The sequence below is a fragment of the Rousettus aegyptiacus genome, unplaced genomic scaffold, assembly GCF_014176215.1.
Source record: "Rousettus aegyptiacus isolate mRouAeg1 unplaced genomic scaffold, mRouAeg1.p scaffold_m13_p_5, whole genome shotgun sequence".
Taxonomy (NCBI): Eukaryota; Metazoa; Chordata; class Mammalia; order Chiroptera; family Pteropodidae; genus Rousettus; species Rousettus aegyptiacus.
The window spans coordinates 11346650-11357683 of record NW_023416308.1 but is presented as its reverse complement, the minus strand read 5'-3'; the positions used below and the strand labels follow the sequence as shown (position 1 = coordinate 11357683).

General features: G+C 50.3%; 1 protein-coding gene across 6 annotated transcripts in view; it reads right to left on the bottom strand.

Moving 5' to 3' along the window:
• The window catches only part of BICDL1 (BICD family like cargo adaptor 1), an 80514-nt gene that overhangs the window by 2591 nt on the left and 66889 nt on the right, over window positions 1–11034 (bottom strand). For 4 of the 6 annotated variants that reach the window (XM_016127176.2, XM_016127175.2, XM_016127177.2 and 1 more), the window contains 2 exons: window positions 7211–7341; window positions 1762–1882 (listed from right to left, as the gene is read on the bottom strand). In XM_016127176.2, coding sequence (XP_015982662.2) covers window positions 1762–1882; window positions 7211–7341 — 252 coding nt within the window. Of the gene's footprint in view, window positions 1–578; window positions 933–1761; window positions 1883–7210; window positions 7342–11034 lie in introns of those variants that run through there. The other 2 variants (XM_036220225.1, XM_036220227.1) reach the window with 2 other exon arrangements.

The window sequence follows — 11034 nt, the reverse complement described above, 5'->3', positions numbered from 1 at the left end:
TCACTTGGCAAGGGCAGGAAGTGGAGCTGGCCAGGCCTCCCTCCCTGAACAGCTTGTCCATCACCTCCTACGCTCTCACCTCTCACCAGTGGGTGTCACTCAAATGTAAAGACCTTTGCAGGTTTCAGTGTGAAACGAAGGGACTTTCTTGGCCATGTCACCAGACGGCACTGGGTGTGGACCTCTTGCTCCTCCTTTGCTCTTGTCTTGCTTTCCTGCCTTCCTTTCCTCCCTCCCATCCCTCCTTCTTCACACCTGACTTCCTTCCTGCACCCCTGCCCCTCCTCACAGAAACAGGAGACATGGTCTCTACTTTGAGCGTTCCAGTGTCGAATCCTCACCGGTGTCCTGAACTGAAGCACGTGCTCAATAAAATCTACGCTGTTAAACACAACTTCGGGACTGCTAAAGCGTCCTTCAGAAAGAAACCCTTTCCAAGCTGCCAGGGTTTGTTCTGGCACATGGCGAACTGCATATTTGATACCGGAAAATCTGTCCAGGTAATCCCATAGAACACATCACTTGAGAACATCGTGCACACACACACACACACACACACACACACACACACGTGAGCTGCTCGTAATTCTAAGCCTGCCGTTACTTCTGTGGGTGAGACAACCCATTCACGAGGAGGGGGTACACCAAGGAACCGGGGGTCAGCCGGCAGCGAATGGGCCAGCCTGTTAGTACTGGGTCACGTGCTGCTGTGTTCACTGGACGTGATGGTGATGGGGGGAGGGAGGCGAGGGCTCGATGGCATGGCACACTGCACAGAGATGGCGCCGGGGAGGGTGAGTGGGATGGGAGGGCTCAGTCTCACCTCAAAGGCAGGAGGGCTGTACAACTAAAGCTGTTGATACGGGAACTGAGAAAGGCCACTAGATCAGAAACCAAAGGAGCCAGATAGTAAAAAGCCCTGAGGAAGCAAACTGTAGCCAGGAGAGAAGAGAGAAGAACAGGAGCAGTAAGCCAGGGAGGGCCGGCTGGCTGAGGCGCCGGCGACCAGCTTGGGGTGGGGTGGGGCGTGGGAGGAGGGTCAGTGCTCCTGCGGCCAGCCCAACAGGGCCCCTGGAGGACTGGCCAGCACCAACCTGTCCTCCGCGGCGGGGCTGGCCTGGCAACGCCGAAAGTGGCTTTTCATCGGTCCGGTTAAGACCTCTTGGGGAGCAGCACGAATGGTTACACCCACATCCAGAAACTGTACGGCCCCGACCTCGACAAAAAGCATGCACAGCCCTGGCCCAGAGGGGAGTCAAGTTGGGCCCGGGATGGGGCAGGCTGCCTGGACTCTGAAAGCAGTGCTCCTGGAAATGGACACACTGACTCATTTTCTCCAGGCTTGCAGCGGGCCAGTATTCTTCAGAAAAAGGAAGCTGGCCCTTGAGAACGGGAAGGGCAGCAGCTACCAGCGACCTGCGGGCTGCAGAGCTATGCCCGCCTGTGAGTTTTCTGTCGGTCATATGGGGGCTTCCTGGGCCCTCCACGTTAACAGCTGTTTTCTTTCTAGCTAATTTAAACAAAGCTATGATGACTAGCTGAAGGAGGCCTCTCTTCCAAGCCTGGAGGCCACCACACCCCCAAAGAGCACAACCTGGGGCATTCTTCCCCAGGGACTGGGGGTGCATGAGCTCTGAATTTCACCTGGTGAAGACTGGGGTGACAGCTCACCCACGCGCATCGGACCCTCTCTTAACAAACTCTCCTCACACTGTGCCTGCGTTCGGATCCCCCCTGGAGCCTCGTCTCCCCTTCCCTTACCTGCCATGCCTCGAGCTGCTGCGAGAGGTTCAGCTTCTGCTGAATGGCATCCAGCAACTGGCTGTTCAGAGACATCATGTCCATCTTGCACTTGGCGAGTTCCAGCTCCACGGCGTTCTTCCTGAAAACACACAAGCCAGGGAGAGCATGGATACCTTGGGCCAGAAGTGTCTGGCTGTTTACCTAGGGCACCTGGAGTCCACAGGATGAGGAAGCGGGCTCTGAGCCCAAACTCACAACAAACAGTAACTACGAGGTTAGCTGCAGAGGGCTGGAGTGCTTGCAACTTGCTTTCGCAGACATTTTCTCAGTTTTCCTAACCAACTTGTAGGTGAAGGGATTATCTGTCAACCCCATCTCACAGACGGGGGTAAGAGGATAACACTTAAACCAGGACTGGGACCCAGAGGAAATCAGAGATCTCACAGAACACTAAGGAGTCTGCTAAGCCTTTCCCCAAAAGACCAGTCCTTGGGTATGGAGGGGACCTTGCTCTCCTGGCCCCCTCCTCCTCACCAGCAATACCCCCCTTAAGGGACCTATTTTAGAGACACATGTGCAAAGGTGGCCGCACAGTGGTGACCATCATCACAGCTTAGCTAATCAGAGTGGCTGACAACTAGAAAACTGGTGGTAAGTTATATGATGGAATACAGTCGCATGTAACAACCATGATGTTGAATACTCCCTGGCAGTGGGGAAACACTCATGATGTATTTGGGCCTCGGATAGGAAAGAACCAACAAACAAGGTCTGATACGATACTTTCTTTGTGAAAGGAGAAATGCCTGTGTGTGCCTGAAGGTCACAGACAAAAGTGTCTACCTGTCTCCCTGGGCTCCCTGATTACTGGTGGGTAACCACACGCACTTTTGCATTTTGACAATTTCACATACTGACAATTTTTCACATTTTGACAATTCCAACATTGCTAAATCATAGTTCAATACAAAAGAAAGTTACTATTATTATTATTACTTTTTTTGGTAACAGGCGGATAGTATCAAGTGCAGGAGACTAACCGGGCAGCCTCTGCAGAGGAGGCACCAGTTGCCCAATTGCCAAAATGAGCATTATTTAGCTGTCTTCATCAACCGTTACCTTTTGCATTTGAAAAGCCAAAAACTAGCGAAAAAGTGTCCTCGTTGCACAGGGCCAGCGACCAGTGGGCACAGCCCAAGGACGGCTAGAGGACCTGCCTGCAGAAGCCGCTCGGCCCGGGCCTCAGGAACGCCACCTGCACCACGCTAATGGCCGGAAGGCGAGGCAGTTGGGGTAAAACGTTCAGGTCATCACCTTGACCAGCATTTCCTCTCCGGCCTCCAGTCCACGGAGCAATTAAGTCACCTCCCCTGACACCTCACTCACCACCCCAGGACGGCGCCCCGCCCACCCTCCTACAGAAGCTCCTCCCGGGAGCCCGCATCACTCAGGCCCGCCCGCACTGCGGCTGCAGGGACGGCGGACGAGCCTGTCCAATGAGCGCCGGCGTCTCAGGTGCCTCCGGCTGCCCTATCACGCCCGCTGCCATTGGCCAGCGGCAAACAGCGGAAACCCTCCCGTGGAGCCGGTTGCCATGGACGCCCAGTCGGCACTGGCACGTCACAGCGAACCCCTGGCGCCCCGCCCCGCTGCATCCTCCTGAGCTCCAGGGTGTCTCCCGACAGATGGCGCCACAAGCACCCGGGAGACCCCAGAATACGCTAACACCGCGGGACGGAGGGGCGGAGGGGCGGAGGTCCAGCTGCGGCCAGTTTGGAAGGGGGCTCTCCTCCCAGAAAGCCTCTTTAGAACGGCCCGCCTTGCCCGCCTCTGGATCCCGGCCTCCGGCTGCATCCACGCCAACGTTTGCTCACTAGAGAATCTTGGTGCTTGTCATTCATGAGAAACACCAGACCAGGAAAGCAAAGCTGCAGTAACCACGGGTCAATATGTTAATCAGTTTTGAAAAGGGGTGTTTCAAAGGGCTAGAAGAATTCCTTAAGTGAAACCACTTGTACCTGACTCCTTCTTGTTTGTATAAGGCAGATAGCTAGCCCCAGAATTTTGTTTTTAGTGAGGGCCTTTAACCTGCAAGGAGATAAAATTGTTACTAACTTTTCTGAAACTCCTCTATTGTATATAAGGAATGCTTTAAGATTTCTCGCAGCCCAGTGAAGAGAGGAAAAGTTATTTTTCTTGGGGGTTCTCAACCATAACTTCCCATTAGGATCACAGGGTGGATCAGGGGAATGCTTTTAAGATGTAGCCCCAAACCTAGAGATTCAGATCAAATTATTCTGGAGAGGGCCTTGGCATCCCCAGAGTTGCCTGGAATGGAGAATCAGAGGTGATGTATATGAAAGCATCTTATAAAACAAATAAGGTCCTATCCAAATGTGGTGTGGCTCCTCCACATTTAAATGATTACTTAGGTCTGCTGTCCCAATTCTTGTATACCGAGAATTTCATTGCTAAGGGATAGAAAAATCTATCCTCCTGGAGCAATCTAACACCCTCCCGAAGGTCAGCTCTGTTCAAAAGGGTCCAGGAAGGGCAGGGGCCTCACTACAGAGTCTCCTACTCAGGGAGAAGAATATGCAAATCTGCTCAGACTCCGGGAGGTTAACTGGGCCTCCTTTGACAGCAGGCAAGGAGGTTTCATGGAGATTTGGTGGCCTCCCTGTCACCCAGGTGCCAGGGCTAAGTTCCACCTATTTTAAGAGAGGGGGACTGGACAACGTCTTTCTTCTCTCCTGCGCCCGGGCACTTTCTTGTGCCAGGAGGTGCTTATATCTCGCATCTCCCATCTGATGACAGAAAAATGGTCAGAGCTTGATGTTCAGCTCTATTCTACTTGTCTGGCTGGAAAAAGGTGACCAACCAGTCTCTGTTTCTAACTTTATTCTGCTTTTTATTCCCGATGGGCTTCCACAATTAGCACCGCAATTTTATCATTTTATTCCCTAATTGCATGACACAATTTCAACCTTTGTTATTCATAAAAGTATACTCCCACTCCAAAATCACATTCTATTTAAGAATTCGCTAATTCAATTTACCAGGAATCCAGCGGCAAAGATACCGAGAAAAGAGTGGAGATAGGGTACATATAAAACGGAGTCACTTTAATCGAGCTGCTAAAATTATTCACATTATGCAGGTTGAGGCATGAGGAAAGACTCTATCCTTCCTTTACTAGCCTGGAAACTTAAAACTTTTCACCTTCCCAGTCCTGTGTCAATGCCTGGATATACATTTGGACATACACTAGACCTCCAGATAACCCTTGATAACCCTCCGATTATCCCCTAGACTACCTGACACTCATTATCCAAGCCACCAGATCTTCTGGTACCTATCCTCAACCTTTTTGGCACCAGGGACTGGTGCTCCTATGAGAATCTAATGCCTGATGACTTGAGGTGGAGCTGAGGCGGTGATGGGGGCAGCTGCAAATACAGAGGAAGCTTCGCTCACTTGCCCACCGCTCACCTCTTGCTGTGTGGCCTGGTTCCTAACAGGCCACGCACTGGTACCAGTCCGCAGCCCTGGCGTTGGGGACCCCTGCTCTAGACAACCTGGCATCCATCACCCAGACCGCCTGACATCTGACTGACAACTGTCCTGGACCAACCCTAGGGCTAAGAACGCAGGACTTTGGGAACTCTTAATTTTCCTTTCTTCTTTGGAACAGCTCTAGGTTTTTGCCTAGCTTGTGTTCACAGTCTGCAAACTCTAAGAGCCTCAAAAAAAAAAAAAATCTTTATCATTTATTTCTAGTCAAAGCCTCCAGTCTTTTTGAGTTCGTTAATAACATACAGGTTCATGAGCCTGACTGAGTGAACCTGATATGAGGCTCTGACCAGAGAGAAGAGGGGACCTACGGTGAAACTAAGAAATGGAGATGACAAAAAAGAAGGGTGGGGACAAGCGTGTATGCAAACGAGAAGGGGGACAGTATGGGGAATTTTAAAGTCAGAAATTAAAACGTGTCATTTCTTAGAAAAGGCACACAGTATCAAATCACAAATTGTTTCAAACGGGCTCCTTTCAGCTTCCTGACAAACAGCCACAGTGTAAGGGGAAAGAATATAGGGACTGGAGTCAGACACCGACGTGGAGGCCAGTGGTCACTGGCTGTGACCTTGGGGAAAATGTCTGTTTCCTCATCCGTAAAACTGGTATTAAAAATTTTTCCTTCTTGCTGTGGCTGGGAGGATTAAAGGATGAAAGTGTTTTGGAAACAATAAAGCGATACACGAATGTTATTGATGTGTTGCAAAGAGCACCAAAAGCAGATACATTTTTAGTACTTTTTATCTCCTTAACACTCAGAGAACAGGGTAGACTGAGTGCATGATTAAGAAACAATTTACCGGGATATGGGGAATACGTAAATATGTTTTCTGCTTATGTATTTCCAAATTTTTTGAATGTAAGGAAATGCATTTCTGCATTTCTTCTCTATTAGAGAAAAATTCAAAACACTAAAAAATTACCTAGTTTGCTGGAAATACGGGGGTCAGAGAAAAATGTTAAATGACATTTTAGAGATGCACTCATACTTAGAATGTAAGACAGACAGATGATTCAGTTTGTTCAATAAGTAAACGCAGTAAGAAAAAAAAGATGGAGGGGGAATTGTTATAGACTTTGGGACATATCAACTAAATGGAATATGTGGACTTTTAAGCCTGATTCTAATCAATTATAGAAAGAGATTTATAGGATGACTGGGGGGGGGGGCGGGGGAGAGGGGACTCAAACCCTGGTTACTAGATGATATTAAGAAATTATTTTAAGTTTTTTTTTCAAGTACGGTAACTGTATTGTGGTTGTGTGTTTTACAAAAAGAACCTTTTTCCTGGTAGAGATCTATACTGAAGTGTTTACTGAAGAGCTGCTAGGATGTCTCTGTGATTTGCGTTGACAGGGTGGGGAGGGGGAGGAAGTGGGCATGTGAAATACAAGCCACGCGGGGCCAGTGTGGAAGCTGAGAGATGGGTACGCAGGGATTCAGCTTACGTTGTCTGCTTCTGTGTACGCTTGAAAATGTCCCTAATAAAAGTAAAAAAAACCCCAAAAACCCTACAACCTAAAAATAAAAAAAGTTGAGGTGGATATATATATATAAACGAAATTGGAAGGCTCTCTAAGATATAAGCGGGGAAAACAAAAACCAAGACATACAGAGTATCACCATCCTTTTGATGTTTTAAAAAAAGCCATGACAACGGTATGCATAGACGCCTGCATCTATACATAGGAAAAAGATCTGCAAGAAATGCCCACCCAACTTGCAACAGTCGTGTCTGTTTGGAGAATAACGGGACTGGGGGTGAGGGTGGGTAGCAGGGAGACTCATTTTCACTTCCATATTTTTCTGCATGATTTAACTGTTAAAACTGAGCACACACTCAGGTCACTTGTAATTTAAAGTAAAATTAAACAAGCCATGCTCACTCACTTTGCGATGGCCTCATCCCGGGCCCTGATGGCCTTCTGAAGCTGCTCCTTTGGCTCCTTGTCCTCAGACGTCACTCTGAGTCGGTCTCTCTCCTCCTTCAGTGCAGTCATCTCCACACTCAGCAGTGTCACCTACGGGGAGACAAAAGGGATGAGCAGGGTGACGCCCCTGGGGTATTTCCCTCCCAGACGGAGAAAAGGGGAGAGAAGCCCCAGGCCGGTGCAGGGCCTGCGTGCCGCGCGGGCTTGGTAGCTCCTCACTGCCCCCGGCTCTGAGGGAGGCCCATCTCTCCTGGAGAGAGGTGGCCACATGCTAGGATGGAGCTCAGTGGCCAGGGTGCCAGCCGTGGGAAAGGATGGCAGCCATGGGACCAGATACCACCACATCATCTCCCTTTCATTTCAAGGCAATCAGCGAATAAAAACAACCCATGCGGCAAGGCTCTGAAACACGTTTTTGGGGGTCGGGACTCAAGTTTGGTTTCCGGCCGTCTTCCACTCAATGTGGAGCACACTCTTAGGCCACAGGGCCTGCAACCTGGCTCCCATCTCTGTGACAGTACTTGAGGCAGCCTGGCTCTCCCGTCTTCATTCTGCTTCCCAGATCAAAGCCGCACGGAATTTAGACACCTAAATGATGTCTTCACCTTGTACTCAGAACCCATTGCCTTGTCCGTGGTCCACGCCTCAGGGAGTTTACTGGGAGTCATGCTCTGATAGTGGGTGAGGTGCCCTTCCTAGTGGCTCCCCTGGTGGCCACGCCTACCCTGCTCACTGTAGCGTAACCCCCAGTACACCTTGAGCTCTGTGATGGCAGAAAGTGTGTCCTATCCATCTGTACGTCTCAGCCTGACTATGTTTGATGCTTAATTCCAAAACGCTTGTGCAGTGAATAGATGGTTGTCATATTTTGTCTGGTCATCATCCCCAAAACCCTTCTTATCTTGGGGGCATTCTTGGTTGTGTGAGTCTTGGTGGGAGACAGGACATACCCTCCTCCTACTAACGAAACCCAAAGGGGAGAGACATGTCGTTTCCTAGGCACTTGGGCATGGGTATGAGGCCTAGACTTGCCAGTCACACCCCCCTACCTAGGACTGTGGCTCTTGAGGGTACAGCAAAGCCACTGGGAAATTATGACCTGGACAGCAGACTGTTGCCCCATTTCCTACGGCTCCTTCCTGCTTTGGAGATCACTTCTCCAGCCTTCCTGCTGATTCTGTAAGCTATCAGATTCCATTCTAACACATTCTCTTTCTGCTTAAGCTGAGCGAATTTCTGTTGTTTGCAACCAGAAACTCTGACTGGTAGAGTTTTCAATAAATATTTGTTGAATGGATGGGAGGGTGGGAGCCCTTTCTCCACAGTCAACAGTATCAGACTGCAATCAGGACGTCTGGCCTCGCCCTCTTGTTAAATATTGCACACGCTTTGATATTTTTGCAAGGGAAGAACCATCCATACAGATCGGTCTCTCCCACTAGGGGACAGACATCACCTTTCAGTATACCCCTCTGCTCTTTGAGTCCCAGGACTAATCATCCCCAGACAGAATGAAACTGAGCAAAGGCCTCAGGACTAAGGCTGAAGATGAAGTTTTCCTGGAGACACTTTGGACTCTCCAGACTGAGACAGCAGAGTTGCCAGCTCTGGGGCTTTTGTGGTGGGGACAGCTCCAGCGAGCAGGGTTAGAAGGCGTTCGGGAGAACAGGCTGAGGCACCGGCAGGGGCCGTGGCAGGCAAATGCAGCTAGCCCTGAGGCACACCAGGCAGAAGGTGAGAAGCCCAGCCTCACCCTATTTGTTAGCAGGTTGTGCAGCCTGGCAGGCCAGAACTCAAGACCCAGGCGGCGCCAGGCAGAGACAGGCAGACCTCGGACCAAATGAGCCCTGACATGGCCTCTGGCCGGCCGTGGGCCAGCCAGGTGTTCTGCCAGCTGAGTAAGCGACAGATTAAAAGTACGTGCTAGGCAGGAAACGCCAACATTTCATATGCTCCAGATGCAGCTCCACAAGAACTCTCTGCTTTGACCTGGAAAATCTGGTCAAGGTAGAGACCACCAGCTATCTGCCTTTGAAGTGACAAGGAACTTGCCCTCTCTGAGCTAGACATACTTTACATAAAAAGCAGGGGAAAAAAACATTATTCCCCACCATCGAGTTGCTGTGAGGATCGAAGAAGATGAATGACACCCGGGACCCAGTTCAGTGCCTGGCACGCGGCGGCAAACTCCATTCCCTCCCGTCTCCCACTGCCCCCCCTTTGGGATCTACTTGCCGACGGCTGTCTTGTTTATACGATGACAGGTTACAGCCACCCTGAAATCCACTTTTCCCACATAAGGCGGGTGTCCTCACGATTGGATAGCATCAAAGAAATCATCCTGAATTTATATTTCTAGGCCTTTACTTGCCTTTCTGTTTGACGATTATTTGAGTGCTTAAGCACTCTAGGCAAGGTGCTGTGCTAGACGCTTTGAGAGATGATAAAAATAAGCCAGACCCCGAGCTTGCCCTCATGGGGGGTCTAAGGTTGGACTAGGAAGATAAGATCGCAGAGCAAGGGCAACCGGGACACAGGGCGTTGAGGGAGGCTCCATGAGGGAGGGAATCGAGAGAGTTTCAAGGAGGAAGGAAAACCTGCTCAGGAACGCGAACGCTGGGCAGAGACCTGTGGAGGCGACAGGGAGAGTCTTCTAGGCAGAAAGAAAGAGCCGGAGAAAAGGCCCAGATGTGAGCGAGCAGGGGGAGTGTGTGCCCTGTCCTCTCACGGCCTCTGTTCAGCTCCGCTAAAGCAAAGGAGGTGAGACGCAAAAGACAGGAAACGGGGCTGCACGGGGGAGAACGAACGGGCTGCGGGGCTCCATGCGGGGCTGCGCGGCTTCCCGCTCCTGGAGGCTGGGGAGTCAGCCCGGAACTTGGGAACTTGCAAAGGTTGCCTGTCCCATTTTCAAGCTGTGGAGGGTGACTGGGCTGCAGGAAGGCAGGGAATTGCAGCTGGCCCCCTAAACAGTTCCACAACAGACTTGGGAACCTACACCTTGCTTCCGTTTCTGAATGAAATGATGCCCTCTGGTGTTTTCTAGTTTTATAATTCTGAGAAGCAATGGGAAAAAAAAACAAAAAACAAAAAACAAAAAACAAACTGCCAGCATCAAAGAGCTGATAACCAGAAGCGCTCCACAGAAATTTAAATAGGCAGTAAAACAGATAAAACTTTAATTAATTTGAAGAACTTTTAGATCCACTTTCTCTTGCATTTTATTTTTCTAGTTTGGAAGATCTGTCCCTAAGTCTGTACCACTCTCTAGCCAAAGGACCACCTGAGGGCCTGAGGTTTTAGGCACGAGAATGTCTGGCTGCCCAACACTGCTCCCTGCGCCTGGCCCGGGCGAGCTTTCAATATCAAGTCTCTGTCCTCGGTATCTGGTCACTCACAGTGAGCGCAGCAGTGGCTGCGGGTGGGGCTCCCAGTATCTCGTAAGAGAATAACATTAGAAAGTCTAATGGGCACGGCCCCCCAAAAGACAGGAGTTAATTTCTAAGATCCTTTGAATTTAAGAAATACTGACTGAAGTGAAAGCCAGGCTTAAACTCCACCTCTCAGTGGTCTTGTGCAGCAGGAAGGGGTGACTAGCTTCGGACAAGGAAAGAAGGGGGCAGGCTGGGTGGCAGCCGGGTGTAAAATGTTTGGTGCCCCCCCCTCGCCCCCCACAAGTGGGGCAGAACCTCTCCACATGACCCTCGTCAAAAGGAAGAGCTTTTATTTATCTCCTAGGATGGGTAAGTTTCAGAAGCTCCTTTCTGGGTGGGGCTAGCTACTAAG